This window comes from Nicotiana tomentosiformis, chromosome 7, assembly GCF_000390325.3.
Source record: "Nicotiana tomentosiformis chromosome 7, ASM39032v3, whole genome shotgun sequence".
Taxonomy (NCBI): domain Eukaryota; kingdom Viridiplantae; phylum Streptophyta; class Magnoliopsida; order Solanales; family Solanaceae; genus Nicotiana; species Nicotiana tomentosiformis.
In genome coordinates this window covers 106,034,376-106,052,672 of record NC_090818.1, presented here as the reverse complement: position 1 = coordinate 106,052,672, position 18,297 = coordinate 106,034,376, and the positions used below count along the sequence as shown (strand labels likewise).

The 18,297-nt window shown below is 41.7% G+C and overlaps 1 protein-coding gene and 1 non-coding gene across 2 annotated transcripts; one reads left to right on the top strand and one right to left on the bottom strand.

Moving 5' to 3' along the window:
* Positions 1–6,547: 6,547 nt before the first annotated feature.
* Positions 6,548–7,627, bottom strand: LOC138896149 (uncharacterized). Its single transcript, XM_070180934.1, has one exon. It carries the CDS (start codon positions 7,625–7,627, stop codon positions 6,548–6,550), a length of 1,080 nt encoding a protein of 359 aa, XP_070037035.1.
* A 643-nt stretch (positions 7,628–8,270) lies between these two features.
* Positions 8,271–8,377, top strand: LOC117278061 (small nucleolar RNA R71). Its single transcript, XR_004508363.1, has one exon. It is a non-coding gene; the product is annotated as a small nucleolar RNA R71 (small nucleolar RNA).
* The last annotated feature ends 9,920 nt before the right edge of the window (positions 8,378–18,297 follow it).

The window sequence follows — 18,297 nt, the reverse complement described above, 5'->3', positions numbered from 1 at the left end:
GTCTTCCGGCTATGAGGATGATGCCTTCGGACTATGATGCCTTTGGACAAAATGGCGGTGTTTCAGCCCATGAAATGCAAAAATATGATGCTTGGTCATATGCGAAACAAGATAAAGCTTAGTCTTGTGTAGGATTAGGGAAGTGCTTAGCCCCAGGTGAATATAGGATAGTGCTGGGTCTTAGATGGTGTAAAGGAGATAGCATTTAATCACGGGGGAAAAGCAGTGCTTAGCCGTATACAAGAAGGGAGGCAGTGCTTAGCCTCATGCAGGATGAGGAGATAATGCTTAGTCTCATTCAAGTAAGAGAAGCGGTGCTTAGCTTCATGCAAAATAGGAGACAATGCTTAGTCTCATGCAAAGAAGGCATTGCTTAGCCTTGTGCAGTTAAGGAGGCAATGCTTAACCTCATGCAAATAGGAGACAATGCTTAGTCTCATACAAAGAAAGGCAGTGCTTAGCCTTATGCAGTTAAGGAGGCAATGCTTAGCCTCATGTAAATAAAGGCAGTGCTTAGCCTTATGCAGTTAAGGAGGCAATGCTTAGCCTCGTGCACATAGGAGACAATGCTTAGTCTCATGCAAAGAAAGGCAGTGCTTAGCCTTATACTGTTAAGGAGACAATGCTTAGCCTCATGCAAATAGGAGACAATGCCCAGTCTCATACAAAGAAGGGAGACAATGCTTAGTCTCATGCAAGGAAAGGCAGTGCTTAGTTTTATGGAGGCAATGCTTAGCCTCATGCGAGAAGAAGAGACAATGCTTAGTCTTATGCAAAGAAGGGAGACAATGCTTAGTCTCATGCAAAGAAGGGAGACAATGCTTAGTCTCATGCAAAGAAAGACAGTTCTTAGCCTTATGCAATTAGGGAGGCAATGCTTAGCCTCATGCAAGAAGAAGAGACAATGCTTAGTCTCATGCAAGGAAAGGGAGACAATGCTTAGTCTCATGCAAAGAAAGGCAGTGCTTAGCCTTATGTAATTAGGGAGGCAATGCTTAGCCTCGTGAAAGAAGAAGAGACAATGCTTAGTCTCATGCAAGGAAAGGGAGATAATGCTTAGTCTCATGCAAAGAAAGGCAGTGCTTAGCCTTATGCAATTAGGGAGGCAATGCTTAGCCTAATGCAAGAATAAGAGACAATGCTTAGTCTCATACAAGGAAAGGGAGATAATGCTTAGTCTCATGCAAAGAAAGGTAGTGCTTAGCCTTATGCGGGAAAACAATGAGTGATAGTAGAGTATTTCTAAGCTGAAGATGTGTTTGCGTTTGGCAACTTTGTCATTATGAAGGTAGTGGTTCTGACGTGTGTATGTATTTGTGCATATTCCTGTTATGTTCATTGTGCCTGCATCCAAAGAAAAATTGTGAGTTTGCGGGGAAGGTTCGCCCGTGCTTTCACCTTCTCGCTTTGCTTTTGCTCCTGTCTTGAGATCATGTTTGAGTTACCCTGGGCAGCATCTGGCTATTTATAAAAAATAAAATTTTCAAAAAATATGCGTGCATTTGATGAATGTAGTTATTTAAATACATTAGTATGCAATATCAAGTAATTTAGATGAACCAATGAATGTGACATATTTTAGAGACATTGCAACTTCCTTGCTTTAGAATTTTGAGGGTCCTTCTCAAAATTCTTCCCCAGTTTAAAAGCAATTCTTTGATTGTTCTGCGTATGATGAAATTGGCTGGGCTTGTCCCTCAAAATTCTGCCCCAGTTTCTGACCATGGAAAAATGAAGATTTTATTAAGATGTGACCGAACCCACAGGGCTGCCTATGTATCCCCTCTTAAACGGGAATCAGGTCAAGCGTAGTTTAGTTACATCTAATGAAGAAATGTAAATAATCTAAACATAGTATCTCTTGACTGCGTTTGAGTTGATAGGTTTTGGCCAAATTTCTCCGTCCATTTCTACAAGTATGAGCGCTCCTCCTGTTAGTACTCTGTGAACCATGTAGGCCCCTTGCCAATTGGGTGAAAATTTCCCTTTGGCTTCATCTTAATGCGGGAAGATCTGCTTTAGCACCAACTGCCCTGGTGTGAATTGTTTGGACCTGACCCTTTTATTGAAAGCTCTGGACATTCTGTTGTGGTAAAGTTGACCGTGACATACTGCGTTCATTCTTTTTCCGTCAATGAGAGCCAGTTGTTCATAACAACTTCGTATCCATTCTGCATCACTGCGTTCAGCCTCTTGTATGATTCTCAAAGAAGGAATTTCTACTTCGACAGGAATGACAGCTTCAGTACCATAGACCAGCAAATAAGGAGTTGCCCCAGTTGATGTGCGAACCATTGGTGCGATATCCAAGTAGGACAAATGGTAATTTCTCGTGCCATTGTTTATGATTATCTATCATCTTCCTTAGTATCTTCTTGATATTTTTATTGGCTGCTTCCACAGCTCCATTCATTTGTGGCATGTATGCTGTGGAATTTTTATGCTTGATCTTGAAGGTTTCACACATGGATCTCATCAAATCACTATTAAGGTTGGCAGCGTTGTCGGTGATGATTGACTCCGATAACCCGAATCGATAGACAATATGATCCCTAACGAAATCTGTTACGATGTTCTTAGTTACAGCCTTGTAAGATGCAGCTTCAACCTATTTTGTAAAATAGTCTATGGCCACTAGAATGAACCTGTGCCCATTTGAAGCGGCGGGTTCAATTGGACCGATGGCATCCATCTCCCAAGCACAGAAAGGCCAAGGTGCACTTGTTGCATTGAGTTCATTGGGTGGCACTCATATCATATCAGCATGTACTTGGCATTGATGACACTTTTGACATACCTGATGCAGTATATTTCCATAGTCATCCAAAAATACCATGCTCTTAATATCTTCTTAGTTAAAACAAAGCCATTCATGTGTGGTTTGCAAGTTCCGGCATGTATTTCTTCGAGCAATTTGGATGCTTCCTTGGCGTCGACATACTGTAATAACCCCAGATCTGGAGTCCTTCTGTATAAAATCCCTCCGCTTTGGAATAAGTGGTTAGATGATCTTCGGAGTGTGCGTTTTTAGTATGATTTGCGTGCTCCGGGTATTCTCCTTTTTCCAAATATTCTTTGATGTCATGGAACCATGGATTTCCATCAATTTCTTCTTCAACGTGAGCACAATAAGCTGGTTGGTTATGAATCCCTACCGGGATAGGGTCGATGAAATTCTTGTCTGGTTGTTGTATCATAGAAGATAGAGTGGCCAATGCATCTGCAAACTCATTCTAGATTCTCGGAACATGTTTGAACTCTGTCTTTGTGAATCTTTTCTTCAATTCTTGTACATAGTACAAATACGGCAGTATTTTGGTATTCTTTGTAGCCCATTCTCCTAGAACCTGATGTACCAAAAGGTCTGAGTCACCAATTACCAGCAATTCCTGAACGTTCATGTCAGTGGCCAACTTGAGTCCCAAGATGCAAGCCTCATATTCTTCCATATTGTTGGTGCATGGAAACCTGAGCTTTGCGGATACTGGATAGTGTTGACCTGTCTCTGATACTAAAACTGCTCCAATACCCACTCCTTTGAAATTTGCAGCTCCATCGAAGAACATTCTCCAACCATCATAGATTTCAGTGATATCTTCTCCTACGAATGATACCTATTCGTCGGGAAAATACGTTTTCAGTGGTTTGTACTCTCCATCTACAGGATTTTCTGCCAAATGATCCGCCAACGCTTTCCCCATTGATAGCCTTCTGAGTTACAAAGATGATGTCGAACTCACTTAGTAATATCTGTCATTTTGCTAACTTTCCCGTGGGCATGAGTTTCTGGAAGATGTATTTTAACGGATCCATCCTTGATATGAGATATGTGGTGTAGGCACAGAAGTAGCGCCTCAACTTTTGAGCTATCCATGTTAAAATACAGTAGGTGCATTCCAACAAAGAATATCGTGCTTTGTAGGGTATGAACTTCTTGCTCAGTTAGTATATGGCATGTTCCTTTCTTCCCGTCTCGTCGTGTTGTCCCAATACACAGCCGAAAGCCCCATCTTGTACATATAAATAGAGTAGCAGAGGTCTCCCAGGTTCCGGTGGGACCAGGACAGGTGGTTTGGATAAATATTCCTTGATCTTGTCATAGGCTTTCTGTCACTCTGTAGTCCAACTTGTTGCAGCGTCTTTCTTTAACATTTTGAAAATCGGTTCACAGATCACAGTTGATTGTGCTATGAAACGGTTGATGTAATCGAGACCCCCTAAGAAACTCATCACATCTTTCTTGTTCTTCGGAGGTGGCAAATCTTGGATAGCCTTGACCTTTGACGGGTCTAGCTTAATTCCTCGGCGGCTGACAATGAACCCTAACAACTTTCCAGCAGGGACTCCAAAGGCACATTTTGCAGGATTCAGTTTCAGGTTGTACCTTCGAAATCGATCAAAGAATTTCCTCAAATCTGCTATATGAACTGTGCTTCTCTTGGATTTGATGATGACATCATCTACGTACACCTCTATCTCCTTGTCTATCATGTCGTGGAAAATGGTTGTCATGGCCCTCATGTAAGTTGCTCCAGCATTCTTTAGGCCAAATAGCATCATTTTGTAACAATATACTCCCCATGGTGTAATGAAGGCTGTCTTTTCGGCATCCTCTTCATCCATCCAGATCTGATGATATCCCGCGAAGCAATCCACAAAGGATTAAAGTTCATGCTTGGCACAGTTGTCAATCAGTATGTGTATATTGGGCAAAGGGAAATCATCTTTGGGACTCGCTCTGTTTAAATCCCGATAGTTGACACACACTCTAACCTTCCCATCTTTCTTTGGAACCGGCACAATGTTAGCCAACCAGGTCAGATATTCAACCACTCTGAGAACCTTGGCTTTGATCTACTTGGTGACTTCCTCTTTTATTTTCAGACTCATATCTGGTTTGAACTTTCTGAGCTTCTGCTTTACCGGCGGACACATAGGGTTGGTAGGTAGTTTATGAGCCACTATGGACATGCTCAAACCAGTCATATCATCATAGGACCATGCAAAAATATCCTCATACTCCTTCAAGAACCGGATGTATTCTTCTTTCTCTGACAGCGATAGGTGAATGCTTACACGAGTTTCCTTGACTGTTTCGGAGTCTCCCAAATTAACGGTTTCAGTCTCATCCAAATTGGACTTAGGCTTGTTTTCAAAAATTTTCACTTCTCTGACAATTTCTTCGGGTATTATATCCTCTTCCAGATCCTCTTAATCACTATCCTTATATTGCGTTGTCTCGTTACATGTTATAGTCATAGGTTTATGGGGATAGGTAATAATAACGCCAGGAACTCGACGGGCCGTTGATGGCGCAACAGTCCAATTCTTGAGAACATCTCCCTTCTCCATTGTCTGAATAATAAGGTCTTCCTCCTCCTCCTCCTCAACTATCACACTGCAGTCCATGTCTTTGTCATCCAGAAATAGCTTCCTTATGCCAGCTAGAGCTTCATCTTCTTCAGACCCCCACATCATGCCAGCTTGATGAAATGACTAACTCAAATATGGTACAGGCTTCTCTAGAGGGTAATAAGGACCACGCCACGGTGGCGACCAATTTTGATACTCGTGCCAGGTGTATTCATACCCAAACCCAAAAGTTGTGCTGTGACGCTTTAGCTGTACCGGTTTGGTGAACCCATGGAGATTCTTACCGAGACCCTTGCCAGGTTCATACCCTGTCCATACCAATATGCTTTCTATCTTACTGCTCCAATATTTGTCTTTTTCAATTGCGTTGACGTGCTCGACGTGATGGTATATTTCCCCACCCAACTTCCTTCTATTCTCGACGACCGAAACAATTTGATTGGTGTAAATGGGATTACTTCCATCCCCATGGATGATCACTTCTTGATGGTTCCACTCAAACTTCACGGCCTGATGTAGTGTAGAAGCCACGGCCCCAGCGACATGTATCCACGGTCGCCCCAACAACAGATTGTATTTAGCAGATATATCCAATACTTGAAACTCAACATCGAACCAGGTCGGGCCTATCTATAGGCTGAGGTTGGTCTCCCCAGTTGTGGCCCTTTGAGACCCATCAAATGCTTTCATATTTATACTCCCTGCTCCTATCTCGTGCAGACCTTTACCCAACCTTTTCAAAATAGTTAGTGGACATATGTTGAGACTCGAACCCTCATCTATCAGGACCCTGACAATGAATTTGTCCTCAAACTGCACAGTGATATGTAGTGCCCTGTGGTGACTTAGTCCTTCTAGTGGCAGCTCGTCTTCATTAAAAGTGATCTTGTGGCTTTCTAACACTTGCCCTACCATGTTGGCCATCTCTCCACTGGTAATGTTATTTGGTACATAAGCTTCATTCAACACCTTCATCAAGGCATTCCTATGTGCCTCGAAGTTTTGCAGCAGTGATAAAATGTATATTTGAGCAGGGGTTTTATTCAGATGATCAACCACATAATACTCTCTCGCCTGCACCTTTCTCCAAAGATCATCTAGGCCAATCTCAATGACGGGCGGCTTAGAGGCGGCTTCTTTGCTTGTTCCTCCCAAATGCTCGGGTGTATAAACCCTACCAGTTCTGGTCATGCCTTGTGCTGTACCTGTTTCTTCCATTTTTGTATTTCCTTTCCTTCTTGCTTCCGCAACATAATCCCAAGGTATAGCATTGTTGGTTCCCCAAGTACACGCAAATATACGTGGCCGTCAAGTAATAAAGCGACTCAAAAGTCGGATGTCGAACCGCAGTAATCATGCACAAGTCCTCATAATGCTTAGGGAGCTTAAGTGCCTTATACGTATTAAAAGTAATTTCCTCATCGCCAACTCTCATCTTCAACTTTCCTTCCCTAATATCAATAAGCGCTCCACCAGTAGCTAAGAATGGTCGCCCCAAAATAATGGGTACTTCCTCATCTGCCTCGTAATCAAGAACAATAAAATCAGCAGGAAGAATAAACTTTTCCACTCGAACTAACACATCCTCAATAATTCCTTCTGGCATAACTAGTGACCTATCTGCCAACTGTAAAGTGATTGTAGTAGATCTAAGCACCCCCAATCCGAGTTTCTTGAACAAAGAGGATGGCATCAAATTTATACTAGCCCCTAAATCACACGGGGCTCTACCAACTTCTTGTTTTCCAAGAGGCATAGGAATTGTGAAACACCCAGGATCCTTCAACTTAGGAGGAAGTTTACTCTGAACTCTAGCACTGCAATCTTCAGTAAGTGCAACTGTTTCAAACTTTGTGTGTCTTCGCTTGTTTGCCACAATATCTCTGAGATACCTTGCATACTTAGGCACTTCCTGCAAAATTTCCACCAAAGGAAAATTCACATGCACTTGGCTCAAAATATCTAAGAATTTCTTGTACATAGCATCATCTTTTTGGTTTTGCAGTCTTTGTGGAAACGGAGGTGGTGGCCTTGTCACAATTTCTGGATCTGATCCTTTGTTTTCTTTCTTATTCTCCTCAACTGGCTTAGGAACTAATTCTCTTTCAGGACTAGCTGTAGACTTTATTTTCTGTGGAACTTCTTCTAATTCTCTTCCATTTCTCAAGGTAACCGCATTGACTTGAGCCTTAGGATTAGGCTCAGTATCACTTGGAAGAGCTCCAGCAGGTCTAGTATTTTGATTGTTAGCCATTTGCCCAAACTGCCTCTCTAGATTTTTGAATTATGTGCACAATTGCTGATTATCTATCAAGAGCTTTTTCATCATATCAGTCAAACTCTCCTCTGCTTGTTGTGGGGGTTGAGGTGGATGATTGTAATTCGCCTGTGGCCTGATATTCTGATTTCCACCCCAAGAGAAATTAGGATGATTCCTCCAGTTCGGATTGTATGTGTTACCATATTGAGCATTTTGATTCATCGGCCCTCTAGCTTATTTCCCCACGGAGTAGATGGATTCATGATTCATGGGACATATGTCACTTGTGTGACTTTCACCACATAACTTGCAGCAAGTAGACATCTGTTGCACATGCTGCATTTGTTGTGCTTGGTGCATTGTCATTTTATTCATCTGATTCGCTAATCTCGCTATATCTATCCTCATTGCTGAGAAGTCATCAAGTTCGATCAAACCTGCTGCCTTTTGTTTAAGTGTTCTTCGTGGTTCCCCATCTCCTTGCCAATTATTATCATTAGCAGTAAATTTGTTTAGCAGGATCTGGATCTCACTATACGGTCTTGCCATGAAACTACCCCCATATGCTGAGTCAAGATTCATCTTTGATGCTTTGTCCAACCCATCAACGAAAGTGTGACCCAACACCTCATTAGTCTGACAATGGTGTGGGCAGTCTCTGAGTAACTTCTTGTATCTTTCCCAAGCTTATCGAAGAGTCTCACCATCTCGTTGTTGAAACCGAAGAATCTGGCTCCTCAGTGACTTTGTCTTCTTTGTGGGAAAAAACTTGATTAAGAATTTCCTTGCTAGATCATTCCAATTGTGGATTGAGTTTGCGGGCTCTTTTTGTAACCATTCCTTAGCTTCCCCCAGCAGTGAAAAAGGAAACAGTGTCAGCCTGACATAGTCCTTGGAAACGTTTGGATAATTGTAAGTGTTCGTAATTTCCAGGAAGTTCTGAATGTGCCTCCGCGGATCTTCATGAGATAGACCCATATATTGCCTTGTGGATTGAATCAGCTGTACCATGTACTATTTGAGTTCAAAGTGACTCGTGATATCAGGCTTCACAATCGCCTGAGTCATGAGAGCCAGATTGGGCCTTGCAGCTTCTATCACCGGACGCTCTTTACTACCTGCCATCTCTACTGGTTGTGGTTGAACTACGATGTCCAAATCTCTTTCAATTCTAGTTCTAGCTTCAACTTCCCTCCTCACTCTATGAAGTGTTTGTTCGATTTCAGGATCAAGAGGAAGGAGATTGTTTGCTCTTCTACTCCTTCGCATTCAAGAGAAGAGCTTGCGTTATCACAAATAAAGCAAACTAAAAATTAAAACTTAAACAAATAACGAATAAAAGCCTAACTTAACTAAATAATCAATAACTAAGTCCCAGACAACGGCGCCAAAAACTTGTTGGTTCCCCAAGTACACGCAAGTATACGTGGCCGTCAAGTAATAAAGTGACTCGATAGTCAGATGTCGAACCCACAGAGACTTAGATTGATCGTTAACTAAGCAAACTAAAATCAATTAATTGTCCAAGCTATTTAAGAGTCACATTTTTCTATTAATCTACTATTGCGGAAATTAAACAAGTAACAACTAATTTATCAAGAATGCAAATGCGTATGATTAGATTTTACTTCATAGGAGATGAAAATTACAGGGTTGTGGTTGGTTTATCAATCCTATTAAGTTCAATAATTACACTCGTTAATCCAGATTATCTATGGTTGCTAATTAACCGGATCGTTTATATGAATAGCATGTTCCCACAATACTACTCGCCTTCCCACAATATATCAATCCTATATTCCTATGGTATTGAGTCTATCATAAACGAATATAATACGGTATTTAATTAAGCAAGACTGTTAGGTATATTCCTATCCTAACCGTAAAATCTCCCCCCGAGCCACGGGTTCAGAAACAAGCTCTCTAGTTATAATCTAATCGATACACGGCTTTCCCAAGCATAGCATAGATAGTAGGGTGAATTGGTAGCTAAAACAATTCACAAGTGAAAACTAGAATTAAAGAAACAACCACAAGATGATAATCCGAATTAACGAAGATGTAATTAATAAACGTTAATAATCATGTCAACCACAACCCTGAAAAGTAGAGTGCTTAGCCACTCATGTTCGTAGTAACAATTTTTCAAGTATTTTGCATAAACAAATAACAAAGAAAAGATAAAAGGATGCAGAACTCTATGATTTTCTCCTCCAAAAGTTGTCCACGTGATGTTCTTGCCTCCGGTCGCCAAAACAACTCCTCAAAGTGGCATTTTTAGGTCTATTTATATGTGTAGGAAAAGACCTAAACGTGTAGGTCAAGTCCCAGTCAAACCAGGAGACGAAATAAATCTTCAAAACTCGGACTGGACCTCGCCCTAGGCCTGGCGTCGCCAGGCTAACGCCTGGTTAAGCTGGCCTTTGCCTGGCCTCGCCAGGTCTAACGCCTGGTTAAGCTGGCCTTTGCCTGGCCTCACCAGGTCTAACGCTTGCATACAATCCTGGCGTCGCCAGCTTTCTCCTTTTCACTGTTTTCGAGCACACTTTCAATGTTTAAGTATCCCTTTTACTCTACTTTCATCTCTAATTCACCTACACATAAAATAGACTCCATTACACACAAATAAAGTGCATTTATCATTAAATCATATAAAATGCAAGGCAAATAATGTACGAAACTATGGAATTATAGCCACACATCAAGCATTAGACTTAAAAGACGGAGTGGGTGCCACCATCACGGTGAAGGGTGTTGTTACCTCAACCTCAAATGGAGTTGGTACGGCTACCTCAACTTCAATCAGTGCCTGAGTTTGTACCACGATAGGTGTGAGAGTGACTGGAGATATTTCAGGGTTATCCCCTTCTCGAATGAGTCCAATTAACCCCTCTGAGTCCCATTCTTCATCGGTCTCTATCACGTTTACCCTTTTACCCCTGTGATCTGGGAGAGGATTGTTACGGACATTGGGTACATCCTCATTTGCCTGTATGACTTTGGTGTCAATTAATGTTTGAATCTTATCCTTCAAAGTACGACACTCATCAATAGTATGACCCTTCATGCCTGAGTGATAGGCACATGTCTTATTTGGATTAATCCACTGGGAGGAGTTTTCCATAGCAACAGCGAGAAGGGGAGTGACATAACTGGCAACCTTCAGTCTCTCGTACAGTTGGTCTATGGGTTCAGCAATTAGGGTGTATTGTCTAGGTGGTCTGCGGTCGAAATTTGGTCTAGGTTTTTGGTAGTTTTGGCGGGCTGGTGGTGAGTGGTAGTATGCTGGTTGGGTGTTATAAGTATGGTAAGTGGCGGTAGGTTGTTGGTATCTAGGAGGTGTAGGCTGATATATGGGTGGGGGTGTTTGGTATGTAAGAGGAGACTTTGGACCTTGGGCTACCATCGCCGCACCTACTTCTTTCTTCTTGGAGATACCTCCTGACTGTAAGGCTTTATTTGTGGCTTGGAGTGCTTCAAAATTTGTCACCATTCCACTTTTGATCCCTTTTTCTATTCTTTCTCCCAATTTGATGATGTCAGAAAATTTATGGTTTTCAATAACCATTAGTCTTTCATAGTATTGCGGATCTTGAGATCTGATGAAGAACTTATTCATCTATTTTTCTTCCAGTGCTGGCCTTACTTTTGCAGCTTCAGACCTCCACCGAGTAGCATACTCGCGGAAAGTTTCCGTTGGCTTCTTCTTAAGATTCTGAATGTAGAAAATATCTGGTGCGTTTTCTGTGTTAACCTGAACCGATCCATGAAATCTGATGCCATGCTCACCCAATTAACCCATTTCTTTGGGTTCTAACTGATGTACTAAGACAGGGCGTCTCAGGTGAGGCTCCTCATGAACAACTTCATATGGATTCTTTCATCCTTGCCAACTCCTACAAGCTTGTCACAATACGTTCTCAAGTGCACCTTCAGATCACTAGTCCCGTCGAACATTTCGAACTTAGGAGGTTTGTAACCTTCTGGCAATTCTACATCTGGCTGAATACACAAATCTTCATAATTCAAACCCTCAATGCATTTGCCCCCTTCGACACTTTGAACTCTGCCAGTAAGTTTCTTGAGTTCTTTCGCCATGTTCTTGATGAGCATGTCCTTCTCGGTGGATTTGGGTATGTATAGGGTCTGTTGCGGGGTGTGGGGTAAAGTTTCCACATATATAGGATTGTTTTGGTGGACTCCGGGAATCTGGGCATAATGGTGGTCATTGGTTGAGTTTTGCGGGTCAGGAGTAGGTTGTGGTGCATTCTGAGGGGTATGGTATGTGGTTGTTTGTGGGTACTGAGTTGGGTGCTGATGGTGTTATTGAGGAGTAGGTACTGGTGGAGGGTTGTGAGTCTGAGGAGGTGTGGCGTATTTATGTGGTGCGGGAGGATTTTGCGGATTTTGATTTTGTGTGTTTTGGGAAGGTGACGGGTTTTGGGCGTTTGTGTTTTGTTGGTTAATGTAGGGGGCATTTAGGGTAAGGGAAAGGTTTGCCAAGTTCCGGACCTGCTGAAGTTTCCCTTGTAGCTCCAATATTTTCTCTTCCAGACGTAGGACTAATTCATTCTATGCTGGAGTATTCCGATCGTCCGAAGTTTCAACGTTCTTTGCATTGTCCTTTCCGATACCGCTTAAATCGTCCATTTTTCCTTTCCCTTTGCTTCTGCCTTTAGGATCACTTGGTGGTGGAGGAGGTGAAGGACCTCTAGATCTAGTGTGATATGCGGATAATGCAAGTATGCATGAACCAACCTTTGAGGAATGGGAATAAATAAAAGAAAAGAAAAACAAAAAGGTAACCAATTCATTAAGGGATACTGAAAAAATGCTTGCAATATTGAACATGCTTTGCAAAATTATGTAACAGAATCGCGTCCTAATTTGGGGGACCTCATTATGCCCGAGGTAGGCCTAAGCGACACATAGACTTGGAGAAAATTGATGCCAATAATTGTGTCATTTCATTAATGCAAAAATGAATCAGATCCTTACTAAAATGACAATAATAAGAAAAATCATTTGCCTTATTACAATCGAAATCTAAAACTAAGTTAAAAAGTAGTAAATAACATCATTTCCTAATCTACTTGGCCCCAGAGGGACCTTCTCCATGCTTGGCCTTTTTGGATCCATCAATCAAGTTCCCCAGGTCGCGCATGTCCAATAGTAGGTAAGCCCTTGCTAGATGCCCTCCCTCATTGCCTTCCGTATTCTGACAATCCGAGAGCCTCTTCCTCATCTTCCCCTCAAGTTCTATTAGACCTTGCTCCAAATATTCCAATCTTTCTATTGATTTAGTAGCAATTTCTTTCCATTCGTTGATTGCTTCCATATCCACTTTGTGTTGTTCCAAATGCCTAGCTTCAGACTCGAAAACCCTCTTGCGCAGCATCCTATACTTGACTTGTGCTTCAGCAGCATCATCTATAACCCTATTTTTCAGATTAATCCATGGCTTGACATCTCCCGCTATATCATCTACCAATCATGATGGGTAGAAGTATACATGGTCGGCATGGTACCTGTCTGGCTCGATAGTGTCTTTCTCTACAATGACCATTTGATTCCACATATGTTGTGCCTCGAACTTGAACAGAATGATGTTCCCTTTAAAGTCTGCTTTGTACTGGACCATGTTGGAAACCCGAGGTATAACTTGCTTTCTTCCCGCTTGCCTCATTACCCTTATAGGAGCATAAAGATAGATTTCTCTTAACCCGATCAGCACTAAATAAGTGGTTTCTCTTGACCTGATGATAAACTAGCTACTAGGGAACCATTCGAACATCCAATGTACCTTTTCGTCAGTCAAATTGCTGAAGAAACGCACCCAGCTCGCAGCACTTCCAGGTTGCGCGAACCTATCTGGGATAAATGTCATTTTTTTTGGATGATGGTAGGCTATGTAGTCATTCAATGGTCGTCGCAGAAGCTCCTAACGATATTCACCTCTCTGGAAATGTTCTAATAACCAAACCTGCAGCAATAGATTACAGCCCTCGAAGTGCACATATCCCTGCTTGCATCGATCTAGAGCTCGGTACATTTCTGCCAAGATCATGGGGATGATAGTGTAAGTTTGTCCCTCAATTCCTTCCATTAGAGTCCTAGCGGCCATGGCTAAGCGAGTGTAGATCTTCCCCCCTTTCATTGGAAATATCAGCAACCCCAAGAAATAGACAATGAACACAAAAACTCGGCGGTGTGTCCGACCTAAAGAAGTAACGGCAAGTTCATCACGGTGAAGGCGATATGACTTGCTATGCCCATAACGTTCATAAAGGAATTCAAATGGTATGTATGACTCCTTCATACAGAGTAACTCATCATTTTTCTTGAAACCCATCATTTTCAAAAAGCCGCGGGGAGTGCGATTTTCTGGTACTAATAAACCCGGACTATCCCATGGCAACCTAGCGAAGCCTCCTATTTCCTCTAAGAGAGGAGTCATTTCTACATCACCAAAGCGGAATATAGGTCTTTGCTCATCCCAAAATATAGTGGCGGCCTCAATCAATGCGTTATTTGGCCGAATGTCCAATAAGGAAGGTAAATTTCCGAGGTCCCTTTTCACATGATTCTTGTAACTAGGTAAGAGGTTCTTCCACCAATCAAGCAGCAAAGGTGGGATGTTTTGAACCATGCCGAACCTGGTGACTTCGTGCCTCATTTTCTGCAAAACAAATAGAGTTAGCCCTTTCCCCCTCCGGGTCTGACTATTTACACATTAATGATTAACATACCGGCATGTTTTCTCCAAGTAATAAACATAACGTGATGGTGCCCATTGGGATTATAGAAATCACGCGAATAACGTTCTAACCCATACTAGGTTTGACATGATGCATATAACAGTTGATATTGAAGCGAGGTTTCTGGAAGGATCTCGACTGGTACTCTCAAGTGGACAACTTGAGAGGGAAAGGCACGGAACCTACACCGTTGATCGACTAGTTTACCGCAAATAAGTCTTTCTAATTTAAAGGGTAATTTTGAAAGAGAGCGGACACTCATCAAGTGCCGCTATGGTATTAGTTAGGCACGAGTGGAATATGATGTGGAGCATGCCTTATGCAGCAATAATAACACGTTGTCAAGTATTTGCATGATAAATATGTGAAAGCAATAAATGCAGTATTAAGATAAAACATAAAGGACGTAAAAAGAAAGACAAAAGAAGAAGTTAGTTCGTGGAATATAGGGAATATAATAAAGTAAGCAAGGGAGTAGGGGTGGGAGAGACATGATATAGCTAATAAATAGCAGTTAGAGCAACTAAGGGTGAATAAGGAAAGGGATGTGCATGTTATAATAAATTTAAGCAAATAAAGGTGGAGAAGGGAAGGGATGTGCATGTTATAACGGTTTTAAACAAGTAAAGGCGAACGGGAAAGGGATGTGCATGTAATAGCAAATCTAACAAATAAAGATGGAAAAAGAATGTGCATTTTATAACAAAGAAAACTAATCCACATAAGCCAAGTTCATTATGGTAAGAGCCTAAAAGTAAATCCCCAGCAGAGTCGCCATGCTGTCGCGCCCCGTTTTTCTCGCAAAAAGCGGGCTTCGACATGTGACAACTCCTTTTAGAATGGGATATAGAGTGCTAAAGGATAAGAGTCACCACCTAACGAGTTTTAAGGTGCGTTAGGGTACCTATTATGCAGATAACTCTGCTTGACTAGTCAACGCCACCAAAGATCGGGTAAGGGCTCAAGTTACCTCAAAGAGAAGGTGTTAGGAACTCCTTGAGGTCCACAACTGTGGGACCTGGCCGAACTTATGGTTATGTGGATTATGATTAAGTTAGGTGATCAAATAAACAAAGGGAATTCAGAAGTCAAAGAACTTTATTACAACATGATTAATACAGATCTTAGTGCGAATATAGGGATACAACTATTTAGATCTAATAACAACATATAAAGAGGAGGGAGGTGCTAAGTTTTTTAGCCTAAAGGATCACCCCGTGCAACATAAATAATACTTCGTAACTCCCTCAAGATGGGGTGTTACTCATATTATTCAGCGGGCACAGACTATTATCTCCTGCTACCCGATTACTATGTTAAAGTTGTTACCTAAAAGCATTCTAATACAATTATAGGTCGTACCCTATGCGTGCACTACCCGTCCCATACCTATGATTCAGGAGGTATTGGACCTTTACTTTGGATGGTTCTAGACCTCACTTAGGTTGCTCAGAAATGTCAAAACTAGGCTACATACAAACATATTGGACTTTACATATAGGCAGTCAAGGCTCAAGTTTGCTTCCACACTTAAGCAACAAATGCACGCAAGACAAATTGTATGTTAAGCAGTTCAGAATTAAGAACTTAAATCCCTATAGACATGATTTCTATGTGACAAGGCGTTAAGGCATGCAAGCAGTTTCAGAAACCAAGCATTGCCCATAGACAGGATTGTACAGTGGCCCTTCATGAAATAGAGGATGGATATATTTGGTCCACTGCCATCGGGTCCCGGTAAGGTAAGATTCCTTTTAATTTTAACTGATTACTTCACTAAATGGGTTGAAACAGTCCCTTACCAAAAGGTCGGTGAGCGCGAAGTGGTCGACTTCCTATGGGACCACATAATCTGCCGATTCGGAATACCGAAGGAGATTGCATGTGACAACGGACCACGGTTCATAGGCTCAAAAGTCACAAAATTTCTAGAAGATTTGAAAATGAAGAGGATTACATCCTCACCATACCATACGAGTGATAACTGACAGGCGGAGTCAACCAATAAGGTGATTATCCAAAACCTCAAAAAGAGGTTAGACGTTGCTAAAGGCAAATAGTTCGAAGAATTATCTGGTGTTCTACGGGCATATCGGACAACGGCGAAATCAAGAATGAGAGAAACACCTTTCTACCTCGTATATGGCATGTAAGCTATGATAACGGTGGAAGTAGGGGAGCCAACTTTACGGTTTTCCCGAGCAAACAAAGAAGGAAACAATGAGGCATTGCTGGTGAAGCTGGATTTGCTCGATGAACAAAAGGACACTGCATACGTAAGGATAGTGGCTCAAAAGCAAAGGATGGAAAGATATTATAATCGGAGGGCCAATCTTAGCTACTTCAAAGTAGGAGACTTGGTTTTGGAAAAGATAACTCGGAGCACTCGAAAAATCAACGCTGGGAAGCTGGGTCCAATGGAAAGGTCCCTACCGGGTTTCAACTATCACCGGTAAAGGATCGTACGAATTGGAAAATCAAGATGGAGTCAAATTGCCCAGCAATTGGAACGTGACTTACCTCAAAAGGTATTACTGCTGATGGATCCTATCAATACTGAAAGTATGTGCTGCGTTCTTTTTCCCTTCGACCAGCTTTTATCCCAATCGGGTTTTTCTAGCAAGGTTTTTAACGAGGTAGCAACAGAAAGCATACTACGAAAGGAGCACCATCTGGAAGGTTAAGACCTTTAAACGACAGGGAATTGAAGTCTACACATCAATGATAAACCGCTATGGGATAGTTAAGTAATATTTGGCTCGATTGAAAATTCCTAATGGGAAGAAAAGCTTGCCATCGAACCAAAGACTATTTAATCATTCACGGGTTGTTTCTATCAACAAAGCAAGACTTACAAAGTTCCAATAAGCATACTCCACATTCGAATACTAGGGGGAATAGTATAAGATACGGCAATAAAAATGCCACGAAAACTAAGGACTGCGAGAATCAGGAACAATAATGTCTCATGGGGACCAGGGACTGCATGACCAGCCCCGTTGAAATAAGTTGTACAAGTTAGCCACATGTATTAGCAGTTTCTTTTTTTCCTTTAGCAAACGAATGCGTATGTACTTTTAAAGATAAAAGGAATAAAATAAAGTCATTTTATTTTTATCTTGTTTCTTGTCCAAACGATGAGTTGATTTTATCATTTGAAGGTTAACAAAAAACTTCAAATGCTTGCACCGGAATGAACAGGAAACGTCCTCTTCAAGAACACCATAAACATAAGAGGGCCCTCTCTTTCGAAACTCTCATAGTAAAGGTTTGATTCCGGAAGAATTCATACCCGGAATCAGAAGTTATCGAATGAAAGTACTCGAAGCTTTAACTAATTCAACAGAAAGAGAATGTATTTTGCACAACACTTAACCAAAATTCTTCTTTATTTATCAAAATGCCAAAATCAATAAAAATTTTGGCATAATTACAAAGTACAAATAAGGAAAAAAAACAAAAGGAAAGGAAGAAAAAAACTTCCTGCTCGGCCTGCTGTAACCGACTCTTCGAGCACCGATTGCTTCCCGAGTATTCGAAATCGGTGCTCGAAGAGTCGGTTACAGCAGGCCGAGCAGGAAGATTTTCTCGTGCAGTTAGCTCCAGTTCTCGGGCATTGACGATGCAATCATCAATATCGACGATGTCCGCTTTGGCCTATTTCAAGGTTTTCCTCCTCATGTGATATACAACATAAGTCTTTTCAAACATGAGGGAATCCTCTTAGTACTGGATTCTTTCTTTAAGCCTATCAACCTCGGCTTGGGGGTCGTCCCTTTCAGATCTCATGGCACCGAGGCGAGAATCAAGTTCCATAGTTGTAGATAAATGGATCCGATTTTGTTCCATGATTCTCTTAATCCTCTCCTCCATCTTGGACCTCTTCTCCTCAGCAACATTGGCTTC